This window comes from Onychostruthus taczanowskii, unplaced genomic scaffold, assembly GCF_017590055.1.
Source record: "Onychostruthus taczanowskii isolate IOZ18803 unplaced genomic scaffold, ASM1759005v1 scaffold71, whole genome shotgun sequence".
NCBI classification, from domain to species: Eukaryota; Metazoa; Chordata; class Aves; order Passeriformes; family Passeridae; genus Onychostruthus; species Onychostruthus taczanowskii.
In genome coordinates, this window is record NW_024504898.1 from 2,786,187 (window position 1) to 2,805,010 (window position 18,824).

An 18,824-nucleotide genomic window follows, 5' to 3' on the forward strand; every position below is an offset into this window, starting at 1 on the left:
CTGTGTCTTTTACAGAAATGCCAAGTGTGACTCCATCACTAAACTTTCAGGTATCAGTTGGATATTGCATGCTCGGTACTTTAATATTTAATAATTATTCAGCGGATTTTTAAAGGAGACCATCTTTAAACCAGATGGATAAATTTCATAAAAATGGTAAGACACTAGAACAGATTTTTGTTTTCCATACATTGAAGGCAATGTAAAAAAAGGTCTGCTTCTGTACTCACTGTCAAGTGAGAACAAGGAAATAGCAGTCAAAAAGGATTTCAAGTTTCAATTCTTGGTGGAAGATCTGAATAAAGAGGTTCAATTTAGGTATTTCTCCACTTTTGGCCAAGTTTGAGCCCCTGTATCTCTATAAAAACACACCCCTACCACTAGATACACTGCTGAGTAGACCTGTTTCATTCAGACACAAGTTCAAAACATCTGTCTCAATTGCAGTACTGGTACAACCTGATAAGGATGCCCGAAGTGTACTCCGCTTAATAGAAGGCACATGGAATTGATTCCTCTCTCACACCAGTGTTATCCATGACACAGTCTAATGAAGCCAGAGCTAGAATTGCTTTGAATCTACACTAGCATGCATGAGAGAACACTATGACTGTGTGCATCTCTCAGAGGATTTTTTTTTCATTTCTTTTTTTCTTATTTCTAATGTTCCTCTGGGAGATCTCATTGCCAGTTTCAACAAAGGGCATCATCTCTTTGCAGATGATATCCAACTCTACAACTCTGTCAACTCAATCTCTGATCCCCTTCTTCCCACCTGTCTTCAACATGTCAATCAACAGATGGCTACACCATCACTAAGGAATGCTTCAAAGGCATTCAAAATGTTTTAAAAGTCCTCTTTGTTCCATGTCTCTTGCTCTGCTATCAGTCTTCTTAATTCAGCCCTTCAGTTCTCCGCCAAAAATCTTGCTGCTATCCATAACACAGGGTTTTAAATTTCTTTTCTCTACTTAAAAGCTACTTCCATATTATATACAGATTTATCCATACTTTGACATCTGCTTCCACTGTGTTATGTTGAATGTTCTACTCCAGTTTAAAAAAAATTCCATTTTGTCCACTGTGGCTTTGCAAAAACATATTTTCTAACTTCACCAACCAATAGGCAGGAAACAGAATACTACCCTACTTCAAAAAGTGGAGACTCCCTCAGGAACTTTCAATGTCTTCTTAAGTGCAGAATCTCATTTTAAGATTTGTGAAAATATATTTCAGTGTCTACAGCTGGAAGCTAAAGCCTTCTGATGTACTCAGAAGAGTAATAGTGGGTTTTGCCAGATGATAGTTATTATCAAAATATCATTCTGGTATTACCTAAATGTAATTGTGTTGGACTGTACCAGATTTCTCTCACAGTATCTTGGCTTTTGTTGCTTCTAAGCCCTTTCTTATCTCTGTGTCCTCTCTACAAGCTTCCAAAATTGAGAAAGCAAGCCCATTCCTTCACTTACCCTATTTTACTCTTGCCTACATTTTCAAGCCTTCCCTCCAAACTACGGTGTCATCTTCAGTACAGCTGCATTTCCACAGAATTAATGTTCCAACAATTTGTAATAATACCCTATCATAAATCTGTAGTGTCTTTGCTGGTAAAGGAATTGGCAGAATGTAAAATGGATTAACAAAAGTGAAGCTTAGCCACATGAGGAAAAATCGGTGCAGTGGAAGTAGGGAACCTGATATAAAAATACCAATGAGTTGCTGATGTAAAAAATACCAACGAAAAAACTATAAGAGCCAATGGTCAACCACCTAAGCCCCACTGATAAGTGCACCCAGCGAGCCTCAAAGGGGTGCCCCTGAAAGCTGACAACCACAAAATCCCAGTGTATGTTTTGTACATACAAAAAGGGCTGCAAACAGATTGGCACACATCGTTCTCTTAGTAAGGGGATTATCATTCTATTTGTTACTGCCTCCACCTCCTCTTTCATCCTATCATTTGCAATCCCGTAACACTAGTGGTAACCATAGCCACTGTGTAGAAAGAGCATTTAGTGTTCTCCTTTGAACAGCATTTAACAGATGGAACCAGGTCACTTTCACAGAACCACAGAATGGATAAATTGTGTGGAAGAGATTACAGTGGGTCATCTGATCCAACCTCTCTGCTGAGGCAGGGTCATCCTAGAGCATGTGGCAGAGAAGTGATCCAGATGGTTCTTGCACATCTTCCATGAAGGAGACTCTACAACCCCTCTGGGCAATCTGGGCAATGTGTTCCAGTGTGTGTGATCACCTGCACTGTAAAGACACTCTTGCTTATATTCAGGTGGAGCTTCCTGTGCATCAGCTTCTGGCCCTTGCCTCATTCATGTTCTAGTGGTTGGCACCACCAAGAAGTGTCTGGATCCATGCCCTCAGCACTCCTCCTTTGGATGTTTATACACATTAATAAGGTCCCCTCCCAGTCATGTGTTCTCGAGGCTGAACAGGCCCAGCTCCCTCTGCCTTTCCAACAGAGATGCTCCTGCCACCTTACTCTCTTGGTCACCCTGTGCTGGACTCTCTCCAGGAGCTTCACTTCTCTTGGGCAGGGGAGCCCAGAACTGGACACTCCAGATGGGACCTCACCAGGGCTGAGCAGAGGAGCAGGATCACCTCCCTCGACCTGCTGGCAATGCTCTTCCTTATAGATCCCTGCACACCACTGGCCTTGGCCCCAGGGACACACTGCTGGCCCAGGGACAGCTTGTTGTCCACCAGGACGCCCAGGTCCTTCTCGGCAGAGCTGCTCCCCGACAGGTCAGCCCCGGCCTGTGCTGGTGCCACGGTTATTCCTCCCCAGGGGCAGGGAGGAATTTGCCTTTCTTGAGTTTCACACAGTTCTTCTCTGACCCTCTCTTCAAGCTGTGCAGGTCTTTCCGAAGGGCTGCACAGCCCTCTGGAGCATCGGCCACTCCTCCCGGCTTTGCGCCGTCAGCAAACTTGTTGAGGAGATACTCTGCCCCTTCATCACTTTGCCAGCTGCTCTCAGAGAACCAGTGATGAGCAGCCGAGAGACGCCGAGACCTTGTCAGAGCTCTAAGCTGCGCACACGCGGCGGCACGGCGGCGGCTCGGGCAGGGCCCCGAGCGGCCCGTCGCCATGGCGACCGGCGGCCGCGTCCCGCGGGGCGGAAGGGCCGCGCTCTCGCGAGATGGCGGCGGCCGGGCCGGGCCGGGCCGGGCCGGAAGGAGGCGCGCATTTGAAGGCGGCGGCGGCGGGAAGGGGCGGTGGCCGCGGGAAGGGGCAGGTGAGTGTGGCTGTCCCTGGTGTGGGGTCACGGCGCTCCTGAGCTGCCGCTGCTGCGGGGCGAAGTGCGGGACTCGTCCGAAGGGAGCGACCTGTGGCTGCAGCGCCGGCTCCCCGTGCCCGGGGCTGGCCCTTCCTTGCCCAGCACCGTTTCTGTCCAGGCGGGGATGGCTGAGCACAGCCGCCAGCGCCCTGAAGGTGTTCAGCTTAAAAAACTAGGGAAACGACTTCATTTTCGGAAACAGAATAACTGAACTGCGGAGTTATAGCTGTTTGGAAAGTTTAGGCGGTGCAGTTTTAAAAGACTTCTAGTTCTGCCGTGGGACGAGGATGAGCTTTAGGTTTTAGTAGGATGTTTGCTTGCTGGGTGTTATTCGTTTCCAAAGTGAAGTGCTTGTTTTAAGGCTTGTTCAGCCAAGTATTTGTATGTAGAATCATTTAGGTTGGAAAAAATGTCTAAGGTCATCAATCATATATCTTTTATCATGTGATTTATGCATGTAGATTAAATTCTGTGAAGGGCTTTTAAAAAAACCACAGACGTGAGGAAGCATAGATTTTTATTTGAACTGTACCAAATCATGAAGTAATTGGATGCTGAAAATCTTTATAGTAACTTTGGCTCTGTTCTCAGTTCTTCATTCCAGCCCTCTGTCTCTCTAACACAAAAAAAACCCCAAAACACAAAAACACCATCAAAAACCTGTTTGTTTCAGGTGAGTAACTGAACCTGAAATCACACTGTCACAATTCTTGATTTACATTGGTTTTGAAAAACTGCAAAAGTGAATGTCAAATAAGAGGTTTTTACAATACCAAATGACAGGGCTTTGGGAATCACTCATACAGGGGGATGCAAGATGTTGAATCCATATCACAACCTCAGAATGAAAATTGAGCCTTCAGTCTTAGTTCTAAATCTCTTGACTGAAAAACTTGCTTATTAAATCTTATTTGTTTTATCACCAGGGTTCAGCATGAACTGCTTAGGTATTTACTTCTTAGTATGTTCAATTATAAGTATTTTCAAGTCCTGTTTTTCATAATGCATGTGTTTTTAACACATATTCTTAGAGGATATTTGTAGTATTTGTTAGCTATCTCTTTGAGAAAGCCCAAGTGCAGTTTCTTGTTCTCTAGTCTCCACCATTTACACAGTATGCTTTTAAAAGAAGTTATCCATTATTTAAAAGAAATTATTGGAATTGACTCTGACTGATTTGTGGCTTACACTTATAGAATGTTGTTGAAGTCACATATTTAAATATAATTCTCAACTTCTGTTGGTATCTTGAGGGAATAAATATTAACACTTTGTTAAATAATGCCTGCGAAACACTGAAAGGTGAATGGAATATTTATATGATTGTCAAATATTTACTTTGAATATGAACGAACAAAACAGGGAAACTGGCAGAAAATGTCACCTGGAAAAGTTCTGCAACCTGCAGTGAAAATGAAGGTGGATGAACTCTTTTTGTGCTGGTTGAGTCAGCCTGCAACTCAGCTAATACTAAAGGACTGCTTGAGAAGAATCAAGAATAAGGAGAAAACCGAGTTTGGTAACGCAGATTCAGGAAACAGTAAAAATGAGAGCCTCACCAGTGAAAATTCCAATTACAAGCAGTGCATATTAGGAGATACCAGACTGCCTTTGATGTCTTTGAGTCCTCCTCAGCTTTCTACTGCTCTTCCATTGGCGACTCCAGCTAGCTCAAGGAGCATCTCTTATGTTAGAGCAACACGCCGATCCTCAGGGACCAAAGAAGTAAGTTCATTTCTTATTAGATGTATTTGTTTAAATGGAACTGACTTTTGTGTTTGTGGTATTGGCAAATTATGTAAGTAAATAGTTTCCACAGAGGAGGTATCAGGAGTGGAGTGAAGCAGCTGCACTGAACCTAAAATACCAATGTTTCTGTGTCACTAGTGTTAGTGGATAGGTGGCCTGAGCTTCCATAAGATTATCTTGGGCTCTTGCTATCTAATTGTCGATGAATTTATGTCCTTGTGTTTGCATTCCTTTTATAACATACTGCCTTGACTGCAAATATTCCTTTGTCTAATGATACCAGGCACTGTTGTTAGTACAAGACTCAAATTTGGCTTCACTGGATCTGCATATTAACAAAGTAATTGTTTTGGTACTGCATGGTACACTCAGCACTTCCTTCCTAATGAGCTCTTTATTTATAACAGACAATGCCCTCTATGCAAGGATGACAACCCTGCCCCCAACCTGAAACCTTCTTTTTAAGCTTGCAATTCAGTTCAATCTAGTTTCTAGCTCTTTTCATAAAGAAAAAACAAAACTGGATAGAAAATGTTGTCATCACTGACAAAGTTAAGTATTGCTTATGTGTGATCAATGACCCTAGAATCATAGAATTATAGAATGGTTTGGACTGCTAGGGGCCTTCAAGACCATCTAGTTCCAACCACCCTGCCATGGACAGGGACACCTTCCATTAGACCAGGTTGGACAAAGCTCCATCTAACCTGGCTTTGAACACTCCCAGGGATGGGAGATGCACAGTTTCTCAGGACAACTTGTTTCAGTGTCTCACCATTGTCACAGTAAAGAATTTCAATAATTTCTTTATAATATTTGGTCTAAACCTACCCTTTCAGTTTAAAGCCCTTTCCCCTTGTCCTGTCACTACGTGCCCTTGTACAATGTCTCTCTCCTGCTCTCTTGTTGGTCCCCTTGAAGTACTGGAAGGCTGCTCTAAGTTCTCCCCAGAGCCTTCTCTTCTCCAAGTGGATCAACCCCAACTCTCTCAGCCTGTCTTCTCTGACAGGGTACTGCAGCCCTGTGATCATCTTTATGACCTTCTTCTGGACTTGCTCCAGCAGATCCACGTCCTTCTTATGGTGAGGATCCTGGAGCTGGGCACAGCACTCCAGCCTGGGTTCTCCAGAGCTGAGTAGAGGGGCAGAAGCAACCTTGCCCTGCTGGCTGGCTGATTTTGATGCAGCCCAGGACATTTGGCTTCCTGAGCTGCAAGTGCACATTGCTGGGTCATGTTGAGCTTTTCATCCAGCAGCATCTCCAAGTCCTCCACCCCAGGGCTCCTCTCAATCCATTACCCACCCAGCTTGTCTTTGGCTTGGGATTTCCTTGTCCCAGATGCAGGGCCTTCTACTTGACCTTGCTGAACTTCACGACATTCATAAGGACTTCAAAGAGTTTTTACACTGTTTGTGCTATAGGACTATAAATTCATACATTTTAATAGTACTGGAAAATTTTAAGAAGTTGTAATTCCCAATTGTCCTATATACTTTGGTATCTAACTTATTGCAGTGTCCAAACCTGGTATCCCAGGGAAGCCTGCTCAGTTGGGTAAGGTAGAGGATAAAGCTGGGATGTTTAAGAGTATCAGTTATTTATTGTTTGTTGTTGATATGCATTGAGTGTATAGATTTACCTTTTAACCCATGGGAGTAACAGCATGACTCTTTTGCACTTAAACATTTAATCTGAAGTGACCTCTTGGTTTCTTAAATACTAATTTTCAAATCAAGTTTGACAACTTCTTAGCTCCAAAACACCACATGTCCAGTCCAGTTTTTGTCTAGATTGACTTTACAATAATAGGGACTTGTGTTTATGTATACTCACCAGTCAGACAGCAGGGCACGATGATTTATTTACTTTTTTGTTGTTGCTCACACTGTTATATTTCCTCTTCTAGTGAAATGCAGAAAGCCAGTCAACAGATGCTCAGTTTATTGCTGTATCAGATAAAAGCAGGCAGAGTTTTTGTTAAAACCCACCATTATTTACTATACTTGATCACTAACTTGTGTATTGTAATTTCTCTTCATGTGTCTTGGTTGATTACTTGAAGTAAATCCCATAAAGAAGAACTTGAAGAGAATAATGAAGAATAACATCCTTGACTTAATTGAAATTGTTTGTATAGTGCTGAGAGCGAATCTAGAGGAGTTAGATTGTTGGTTGCTTGAGTAGATTGGGGAGGGGGAATTTCCAAGCAATGAGAAATTTATTTATAGCTTTATTATTTAGGTAAATTCAATCTTCATCCAAAAGTTTCTTAATCTCTAAGTGTAAATTGCATTTGCAGCTGTTCTTGCAACCAAGAATTGCATGTTCTGCCATGACAGTGTATTTTCTCATAGAAAGTACAATGTACCCCACTTTCTTCCACAAACTACTTCACACAATGTCAAAACTACTGCATCTGCTGTTGTGCATCTTACTATGTTTCTCAGATCAAGCCACGATGGTTCTACCTACTTCATATGAGTTTTAAGTAAGTTTGAGGTCCTCATCTTGTTTCTGTAAGTGGAAGAAAATGTTTCAGATACTGGACCTACATACATAATACAGATTTAAATTCTAAATAGCAGTCCTAGAAAATGGTAAAAGTTAATGTGTGTAGCTCTGTGAGCATGAGGGTGTTGTTTGGAAAAGGCTTTTACATCCAGTCATAAAGAGCTGAAGAATTATTTCTTTTTGGACTATGCTAGTTAACTTATGCAATCTTATTAAACTTTTTCTTATTGTGCACTGCAAGTCTCATAAGGCAGCATACAAGCAGTTAACTTACTTTGGCATGATACATTTTCGGTATCATTGAGCTAAATCACTACATTTGATTATGGGTAAAGCTGCTGTATGCCTTTTTCCCGTTTCTTAAAATGTTCCTGCAACTTTTTTGAAGGATACTAAACAATAAAGCTGATAACAGAAAACCATTTTTAAGTAATTACCAGGAAGTAAATATGATTGTATAGGAAAACAGCATTTTCATGCTACAGGTTTCTGTACTTGTTAGCAAAGCATGTTTTTCTGAACAGGAAGCATTCTTAATTAGAATCTAATTAGATGTGTAATCTTTTATAAGTTAAACAGTAGCATATGATCAAAAGAAGGTGGTGTGCTGACGGCAACCATTAAACAGCATTAAATGTACTGTAGCTGTCAGCTATTGTATTCAAGGAGATCTTTGCTTTTTTTCCTGAGTTTAGCTTGTAATTGAAGCCTGTGGGTTATACTTCTCTCCAAAATTCAGAAGTTGCCATGTATTTTGCTGAAACACTAATGTCTTGTAAGAGGAGAATTTGCTGTCTTACAAGAGAGTTGAAGCCCTCCCCTGATTAGCAAGTCAAAAGTACTTATTCTAATAATGAAAGAACCCACATGGTCTTTATGGATTTTTTTCATCTGAACAGGTCACTTAAAGCCGTGTTAAGAGTAACCTGTTGACTAAATCCAAATGCACATTTTAAAACCTGTTCAAAACTCTACCATGAAGATTCATCTTTCAGTGTGTTTTAATGCAAATGAAAACAAAACAGTGTTTGTTTAGGGATTATTTTTTTCCTTTATGGGAGGTACTTTTCTTCACTTGCATGGTGCCATTCACAGTGAGGCAGAGATCTGACTGTACCTATTGTGTAAACATGTTAATTGCAGAGTTCTGGTCGCTTTGGTTATGTGATGTGCTTGCTAGCTAGCACTTGGTATTCTGCAAGTAGGCCTGTGATTTCTATCTACTGTATGCTTCAAATAACAAAAATTTAGAGCCGTAAAAAAATTTCAGCATTCAAGTCTCAAATATTTTCTGAGTGTATTGTTGAAGAAATTCTAGGGCTGTAACTTTCAAACTAGAAGGATAGCTGCTGTAGATTTCTTCTAACCCTTATCACAAATGTCGATAGACTTTACAGTGTTTCTGGGACTCTAGATTATCCTAAACACATTACGTATACACAATCGTACACTGTTCATCACTCTGCCAAAAATGCCAGTCCGTAAGGCCTAAAAGGTGCCATGGGCAAGATGTTTAATCCTGACCAGCTGGTGTGCAAGGCATCTGGGGAAACTATTCAGAATTCCCTATGAGCATTTTGTGGAATGGTAGTGCAAAGAAAATGTAATATACTCAGAAATACTTCAAAGTTATTCTCCATTTCTCTGCAGGATCAACCTTTGATATAAAGGTACTTCTTGAAGTGGTTTCTCTATAGTCTTTATTTGATAAGGATACTGTTCCTTCTTGTTATCCTGTGGTAATTAAATTATTTTCCTCCTATATCTGTAACTTGTAAATGTTTTTACTTCTTTAATATATGGCTGCTTAGCTTTATTATGAACAACATTCTTGCCAAATTTTGAACAGTTACTTGATTTAAATGTAGTGGTACTGCTGTGATCCATTTTAGTTTAAAGGGAGGCTAGAATGAAACCTTTTAACATTGGCTGAAGTCTGAATAACACGTAAGAGTTGCTTTTTGAAACAAATTAATTTTAAGAGCTCGAGGCAGAGGGTAAGTGGGCTGATACCATCATCTTACAAGGTGTCTGTCTGCATCTGAATTGCTCGTTCCTAGCAGAAGCTGTTAACTCCAGAGCCTGGCTATGTGGGCTGTGTTAGCACGGCTCTGCACACCAGGTTGTGCTGTGTGGGCTAACACGGACACTCCCTAACTGTATCATGCAAAGATAGCGTTAGTAGTGCCGTGTCCCGTCACTGAGTGGGGAGGATGGCGGACTTGGCTTTCAGCTCAAGCCCGTGACTTAAAGGGAGACTGTAAATAACCTGGTATCAAACTGATGTACTTTCACAATGATAACTGGGCACTATGAGAGATGTCAGCATTAGTGTGATCTCAATAAAGCTCCTTCTATGGTGCCAACAAAGGAAGGGCAGCCAAAAGTTCATGTTGAAGTCTGGAAGAGAGCAGCTATAGGTGTTCCTATGAAATCATTATTAGTTTTGAGTGAGGTGACATAAGTGTAGTCAACATAAGCAGCACTGTAGTATGTTGTGTTATTAATCTTAAACTTTGCTGTACTGAATAGCTTGGAATAGAAGAGCCATTATCCTGAATAAAGAACTAACTGGTTTTTTATTGAGAAACTGAAAGTGACTTCACTGTTGCAGGGTTTTGATAGTGCTCCTTATTCTAACTGTATCTTGTGACCCTGGCATGTAAATTTTACTCTTGTTAGCAGTTATATTGATTTTGTGTACACTTTGTGCTTTATTAAAAAAATAATGAACTTTTGTCCTCTTTCAAAGTGGCAGTTGCATTTGTGTCCTACTGGAAACTCGTATTTTTACATGCTGCATCCAGTCTTAAGAGTTTTTGGCATTTCTAATACTGAGAAATGGAAATCAGAATTGTGGATTTCTTCAAGTTTGAAGCTCACCTGAATCCTGACCCAGGACGATTAAAATTAATTCAATTCTGAATTATGACATTTATTAATGACAGTCGCATCTTTGTGAGTAACTGACACTTAAAAGCAAACAAACAAAAGTTCAAAGTTATATCATCATAGCTTACAGACCATTACTTTCAGTTGCTTCTCTGTTCAGTCTTTCAAAACAAGTAAACTTAATCATAGGTTTACATCAGTCATTTAAACAGTGCATTTTTTAATGGATGTTCAGTCTGTGAAGAAGTTAGGTATTAATATAGATGAGAGTTTTTGGGGTTTTTTGTTTGGTTGTGGTTTTTTTTTGGGTTTTTTTTTGGTTTTTTTTTGCATCCAGTGATGCTTAAGAAGCTCTTCATATGCCTTACATTTACTCTGTCAGCAAGAAATAAACTTGAGGCCAAAAGTATGTATGGGCTTACTTCAGTATAAAATCATAAATGCAGCTCATTCAGTGAACTAGTTTGTCCACTGTTGTTTCCTAGCCATAACTCCTTTGTTATTTACATATAATAACATGTAAATTATGTGTGGGGTGCTGTTAGTGTGGTGTTCTTGTTTTCCAGTTAACCACGTGGTACCAATGTCTGGTAGATAAGATTGATTTGTATTCTGCAAACAACAGATACGACTTAAAATGGGTCCATTGAAACTTAGTGACCAAGACGTGTTTTTAAAAGTGTGTTCGAGTACTTAATGTTAGATGTGCCCCTTTTGCATAGCAATCATGTGAAAAATAGCTGGAAACTGTAGATCCACCCACGTACTGTTTCTTAACCACAGGTACTTGAAGGAATGATGAGCTCTTGGGATGTGTCCCTCTAACCTTGTGCATGCTGTTTAGTTTCATGTCATATGGAACTAGCCTTGCATATTTATTCTATGCGGATCCTACTAGTAACTTGGGCTGATTTCAAGTTGAGTGGGATGAGCTGGAAGTCTAAAGGGAAAATGCACATGAAGTCTACACGGGAAAGTGTAGGGGGGAAATATCGAGTGGGTGCTGAAGAAATCATTGCCAAATATTTGCAAGATGTGCTCAGTGTGAATTAGGTTCAGTTTGACTTTCTTGACAAAAGAAGCCTTGTAGAACTTATCAAATGACTTGACTTGATTAGGTTTTTTTGATTCAGCAGAACCAGGAGAACAGTTTCTAATGAGTTTTATTCCTTTAGAAGCTAGATTTGTATTGATAAACAATAAAAAATCTTCCAAATTTTGTAAACATTTCTAGTAGATATGATGAATACTGATGTATTGTAAATAATAATCTTTGACATACTTTACCAAAAGATAAAGCAAACTATTTGAAATTATGCAATATTGAAAACAATGAACTAGATAATTGTTCTACCTGCAAAAACTTCATGAATAGTTATTTACAGCAAATACTGTAAGTATTCTGTTGTAATATCAGATTTTTAAACAAAAATCACTAATTTTCTTCTCTCACTTGCTTTTAACATGCTAAAAACACCACCTAAAATTTTAATTACTTGGTTATTTATCAAGTGACAAATTTAAGCCTAGTATTTTAGAAAGATTTTTCTAGAATGCTTGAGAAAATATGTAAAATTTACATAAAGATTTACAGTACTAGAGATTGGAGGAAAGTCAGGAGTACTGCTCCTGTTCTGGCAATGTATTTGGGGTGTTCTGCCTCTGTAAGATGCCTAATTTCTTGGGTCTTTTTTCTTCATGTGTAATGATTGCCCTATTGGTTATTCTGAAAGCTAAAGTTCACGTGGTTACCAGTGACCACCTTCTTTGCTCTGCCTCCTTTCTTTGCTTTGTCCTTTGGCACTGTACCCTGCTTGCAATTTTGGACACCTTTCCATTTAGTTCTGTAGAAATCAATATAGTTTCTATTGCCTCCATTTCCTGTATCAGCAATGATTTCAGACTGATACAACAACACAATAGTATTAGATTAAGTCTTCATAGAAGTTCTATCAGAAAGTTTTGCTTGGTAAATTAGCCATTTGTGATTTTACTGACAGACATGTCGGAGAAAGTCTGTGTCTTTAGCTTCCTGATTTGTTGGTTTTGTGTTAAGATCTTCAGGGAGGGAAATCTCAAGTGAAATCATAAGCAAGAAGCTGTCCTGCAGTTGCCACTGTCTCAAAATTATTGTCTTGTGATTTCAGGGACTAAATTACATATGAAGTTAGCCTGGATTTAAAGTAGTAGTTGTACTTTCACACATTAATCATTCTAGTCTGGGAAAAGATGCTTTTGAAAGGATTAATTAATTGAACATTCAGTTAGTGTCCAAAAGATGGAAGTACTGAACAGCTTATACAATGTTTAAATAAGTTGCTGGACAGTTATAAAATGTCATTCATGTTCTTAATACTTCTAAATTACTGTCAACCTCTAAATTAAGGTGACACAATATAAATAATAACAATCTAGAATTTGCTAAATATCCAAAATGGCCAGTGTGAGTTTGAAAAGTTCCATAATGCATATCATTAGACTTGATTGTAAAAGCTGCTCTCTCTTGTAGGAAAATCTCTAGCATTCTGAATCAGCCTGAACTGATTCTTCGTTTTAATCTAAGTCTGCTATTCAGAGGCTTATGTTAGTAAAGTTACAAGTGCATATATTGTGGACTGTGGTTTCATTTGTGGATAGCCTCTGTAGCATCACAGTTGATCTAAAATGTAAAAACACAGCATCTTATTAGAGGAAATATGACTTTAATTTGTGTAATCCATAGTAGATTTTTTGTTTATATCTTTCTCTCTTTAATACTCACCTCATCACCATCAATTTGGGTGGTCCTGGTTTTCATGATCTGATGAATAGGGTTATGAATAGTAAATAGGCTCTATCTGCAGAACTATTCCAACAACCTTTTCCTCTTAAAATTCAGTGTATGCTGTACACAAAGAAATAAAATGTGAAGTGACTTTTTTTTTAAGATGGCAGAGAACATGAGAATTGTTCTCAAGGTTTGTAAACCATTCCTTTATTGTTAGGCATTGGTTTTATAACTTACTGGTGCTTGCTGAAGTTAGTTTGTCATATGCAGTTAACAAACTGAAAAAGGCCCTTGCTGTGTCTTTGGAGTCCAGGCTGTGTAATCATAGCAAGGTGACATGTATCTTATCTTGGTTGTAAGCTGATAATGGCCCTTACCATGATGTTCATTCGAGCTTTCTTTTGGTAATGTGCAGAACATCTGACCAGCCTCTCCTTCCTGGCATACTAACATGACCACACATCTGGCATCTAACTGCTGTCTTTTTACTTACTCACTGTCTTGCCTCCTAAGAATTCTGCATTCTCTTAACTACTGTGGAAGGAACTGCCAGGCATTGTTCTGTCTAATCCAAGAGTACTGGAAAATTTAAATAATCATTCAAGAAGGCATTTACATGCAGGACTTCCCATTCCAGTGTGGTGGCATTGCATCCTACAAGAAAAAAATTGTTTGTAGGCCCAGATGCACATGGATTCCTTTCCAAGGCCAAAGGATCAGTTTCTTCTTGGGAAGGTAGATTTCTTAACTGCGCAGTGTCAACATCTAGCAGTTCATCAGTATGTCATACTCACTTCAGGAACACTGTCCATAACTTCAAAGCAATCAATTTCCATAACTGGTTGTTGAATATGAGCCTAATAACTTGACTCCTTCTGCTATGTACACATTGTACGTGTTAGCTCCCTTGGGTGTTGTGAGTGTGCTGCTGAAAAGGGATTACTCCCATCCAAAGGAGAGTTAGGGATGGATAGTAGTACTTTGTTATTCTGTTCACCTCACAAGTACATTGTCCTCTTGTTCTCTTTTCATGCACAGCAGTTACAAATGGGAAGTTGCTAGCAGGAAATTAATTTCAGGTTCTTTCAGTATAGCAGAGGCCAGGCATGGACTATCTGGTTTAGAAAAAAATCTTGGTAACATTAAATAATGGTGATAGTCTAGTCACAATGTTTTTTGAGGGGGGAAAAAAAAAGAACTCAGCATTTCAGGGTTGTTTGGTTTGGGTTTGCTTATTTTCTTAGTCTAGCAAACAACTGCTTCTTTTGTCTTTCTTTTGTCTTCTAGTATATCTATGTAGTTCCTTCTTTGTATTTCCTGCCTCATAGTAGCTGTGTTTTAGCAAGCATCCTTATCTTCTTGTATATCTTCCTGAACTATTTGTTTTTACTAGTGCCTTCTTTCCACTGTAAATCTCTAGAATATGTCTTTAGGACTACATGAGTCATGCCATTATATATATTTTTTTCTCTACTGAAAAGGTACCACCTTGCCTTACTTCTCTTAACTGCCATGTTCTGTCCTTCACTATTAAGTTACTTCTGTAAAGGGTTGCATTAGTTGCATAACAGCTCTTTACATTGGCTGCTTTGGAGGTACAAAAATTTTCTTTCCACAGTTAACCCAGAAGCCACTCTTAGTTTCTGCACTATCACAGGCTGAGGGATGCTATTGGGTTCCATGCTGTTGCCATTTGGATTGGCTCTTCAGTCTTATTTAAACTTCCTCCAAAAGCCAAACAGGCTTTCTGTCATTTTGGTTCATGTTTTATTGAGTTGAACCCTAGACTGCAGCAACTAAGTTTTTATATGGCTGAAAATTATTTTCTTGGGGTCTTCCTGTAATGCTTTTGCCACATTTGAGGTCACTTCCACTTAAGAAGTTAAGACTTTAATATACTGTTGGTATATGCTTCTGACAAGAAATTCTGGTTTGCTAGGCAAATACTTAAGGGGTTTTTTAAGTAGTCTTCAAGATTGTATTTGCTCTACAGTACCCAGAATATTATGTTATTTATGTTGTGTTACTCTTGTGTATTTTCAGATCTTTGTTAAAGTGGTAAACTCTTTGGCCACAGTCCTTGAGTTCAGTCCATTCATAGTGTGTATCTTTAGCTTTGGAAGGAGGCTCTGAGTATGCATCTTCCCCCTGTTTGTTTATCTAGCTAATAATAAGCTGCCAAGATACTTGAACAGCTTCATGGCTGGCACCCAGACCTTCACCCAGTAAAGAATTTTGCCTTAGCTTTCACTGGAGAGAATTCAGATTTAAAATAAAAGTATCACTAGAACACTTCCAGTTCAAGCTGGATGAAAGCTGACTTTCCCCTGTGATTAATTCATTACTGAAAAGATCAAAACAAATCTTAGGGGATTCATGACCACATTGCTTTATAAATGCTCAGTCTCCTTAAATGTGGCAATACAAACCCCTTTTCCATTTAGATGGTGAAAATGATGCGATTAGTAGCCAGCTGCAATCTGTGGAACGACAAATTGCAACCTGTGAACAACAAATACCCAGGTATATAAATGACCACTAGGTTGGAAACCATAGTGCTAAAACATATTAGACTAAAGATGGGATTGACTTGGAGCAGTGAAGTAGTATTGTGACAAAGCAATGCGGAATATTCAAAATACTGAACCTGGTTTGCTGATTAAGTTATGATGGACTCTGAGTTTTGTTTGAATAAAGGAGGGAAATACACAACTCCAAAAATGGCGTTCAGAACATTTCTTTGTTACTGGGGCTCCTTCAGCAGATTCAGGAGCGCCAGGCCTTTTAGGTTCCAGACTGGCACTTCACTCTTTTTAGGTTAGTTCTCCGTGTGACAGTCCCTCACTTTAATGACTTAATACAGCCACATCAAATAAGACTGTGAATGTAGCAGCAAATGGGAGTGCATCACCGGGATGAAAATAGCATTTAGGTGAGAAGATGCCTTTCCTTACCTCAAGTAAGGCCTGTTCTACCTAACTTGAAACACAATCTGTCTTGCAATACAACCTTCCTGACCTTCCACATTTTGGTCTGGAATGGTTATCTGTTGCCAGAATAGGATTCCTCTCCTACTCTAACACCTCAGTCCTTCATCTCAAGTTCCAGGCATGCTGCTGTTGTGTACTTCATGCCCAGTTTTCTGTTGACTTCCCTGTGGCCAAGTTTTATCCCAGGTTAGTTGATTTAGTCTTCCTAAAAGACAGTGAGTGACAGCCAGATTTGCTCAATGCAGTTGGATAGCCTGGTCATGCCAACCACAACATGTCTGACTCTTGCCTTGTCAATTCCTTTCTTGTTCTACCGCTTCCGAAAGAAATAAATATCTTCATAACGAGCTACAGTAAAGAAGCAGGAGGCAGGGACAGGACTGGATACTAAATTAAAACCAAGAAAGCAGATGTTTTGTCATCACTTCCTTTCTAACAGTGTGTCATAAACTAAAAAAAAAGATCCGATTAGGACAAATCATGTTTCACTAGCACTTTTTCATAGTTTCCTTTTCTTAATTGAACAAGGATATTTACTGTGGGGTTTTAATACACTGTTACATATAGAATGGCTATGAATGGATAAATAGGGCTAAAGATTATATGGGAGTAAAATAGTGCCATCCTGTAAAAGAAATCTCTGACATTGTGGTGAAAGAGTTGCTTTGGGCTGTGTACATTTTGTGTAATCAGGAAAATGGCCTTATTTAAACTAGGAGGGATGAAAGAGAGTAGGTTTGGCCAGGTCTTTCCTTTTATGCTGTTTGTAACTAAACTTGTGCATGACAATTATGTTGGTAATAAATAGCTAACATCTCTGTCTTTAGAGAATTTGGAGGTGCTAACAGTGTTTACAGCTTTGAATAGTAAGAATTACCGTACTCATAACTGTAATGGTGATATTTGAAAAAAAAAACCATCAAAATAGCAGCATTTCCTAAAGATTGCTATGATAAAGGTATATCCATTTAAAATGTGAAAACTCCACTAGTTATAAGTTAGTGTACCTAAAACTGTAAAGAAGAAGGAACTGAAGGTCACTTCAATTTTCAGAAGCTTATCAGATTTTTGTTTCCATGAAGAATATTGATGTGTACTAAAACTTGGCCTCACCACCCCCATAAAGTGTATTTGAGATTCAATACACTGAAAATAGAGTGGTAGCACAGTCTAATGGTAGTGAGTTGTGACAGATATGCAATCTAGTATGTGGATGTTAATGTTTATAAAACTATTTAAGAAAAAATATATCCTGCCAATTTTTTCCAAATTTTGTGACATGATTTATACTTCTAGTGTAATCTTTTGATAAAACATTATTTAAAGTAGTGTTTCAGTGTGGTTTGATGTTTTCAGACATTAGCTTCATTTCTGCTATGGTTTTCCATCTTAACATTTAAATTTTTAGATTCTTGAAATATAGTAACTTAGATATAGATTAATGTAAGAAAATTATTGATTGATTATGTGAGCAATTCTGAAAGCCTGTCTGAAGCTTTTTCTGTCATTGCCTTCATTGTTGCAGTGCAATAGGGTTCCCACTAAAGAATGAAAGAGTTTAAAAGGAATTAATTGCTGTGTAATAAGCCTTATCCTTCGGTGAGGTGCTTCATTGAAGCTAGACAGTGAGTGTTTTGTGACAGAAGGGAAAGCTGAGGGGGATGGGAGGAGGAGGAAGCTAGAAAATAACCACCACGGGCCTCTCTCTGCATTCCTGTAGGGCTTGCCTTTTTTAAAATTGGAAGCTGCTTTTATAGATGCTCCTCCAAACACGGTTTTCATTTTCCATACTGTCCCATTTAGACTTTGGAATGCCTGGATGAAAGGGCAGGCCCCCAAAGTGACTGCCCAATCTGTTTTTGCAATTCCAGCCAAGTTCCCTTTAATGTATGGAGCGGGTGAAGTTGAGCTGACTCTTATAATATCCCAGAACTTGGGCGCAGCTGCTGCTTTAAGCGGCACTGAGAGATAATACAACAGCTCTGCTATTTACTGGGACTCAAGTGCCTGGACTGACACACAGAGACATTATATGAAATCCGAAAGCATGAGGATAAAGGAGATTTCTTTGCGACAAGATCCTGATCTAAGAAAGGAGTTGGCATTGCTAGCTCGAGGATGTGATTTTGTTTTACCGTCTAGATTTAAGAAGAGACTGAAAGCTTTTCAGCAGGTTCAGGTTTGTCTTTCTGTTCTTATACAATTAAGTTATTGCTGTCAGTTGTACCTTTGCAACCACGCAAACTGCAGGCAGTAGATGGAAGCTGTTACTCAACTAGCAGGGTTTTGAGAGTCTGTTCCATATATGATGATTTCTTCTGTGCTTTAAAAGACTGTGCTGGTAGTTTTGTGCAAAGAAAAGATGAGTTTGCTGAAGCACACAGTGCAGCTCAACTACGATGTTTGCACAGAGGTATATGCAGTGCAAAGTTGGTGCATTTAATGTTAGTAGACTTTTAAAGACTGTTTTCCTTAATCTGTGTAATTGAAATGTACATGCATTTCCCCAGGGGGTTTAATTTACCTCTTACCAGAATCGGGTATATAAAATATGCTGAAATAGGCTGTAACTTCACTAGCTGAAACATAATATGGTAAAAAATGCTTTCATACTTGC

The 18,824-nt window shown here is 39.2% G+C and overlaps 1 protein-coding gene across 3 annotated transcripts in view; it reads left to right on the top strand.

The window, feature by feature from the left end:
- The first annotated feature begins 3,227 nt into the window (after window positions 1–3,227).
- The window catches only part of PPP2R3B (protein phosphatase 2 regulatory subunit B''beta), a 45,679-nt gene continuing 30,082 nt past the window's right edge, over window positions 3,228–18,824 (top strand). The window contains exons 1-2 of one of the 3 annotated variants that reach the window (XM_041422159.1): window positions 3,228–3,256; window positions 4,661–5,023. In XM_041422159.1, the coding sequence (XP_041278093.1) occupies window positions 4,676–5,023 (348 nt within the window). In that variant the 5' untranslated portion in view covers window positions 3,228–3,256; window positions 4,661–4,675. Of the gene's footprint in view, window positions 3,257–3,937; window positions 3,972–4,660; window positions 5,024–18,038; window positions 18,387–18,824 lie in introns of those variants that run through there. The other 2 variants (XM_041422160.1, XM_041422161.1) reach the window with 2 other exon arrangements.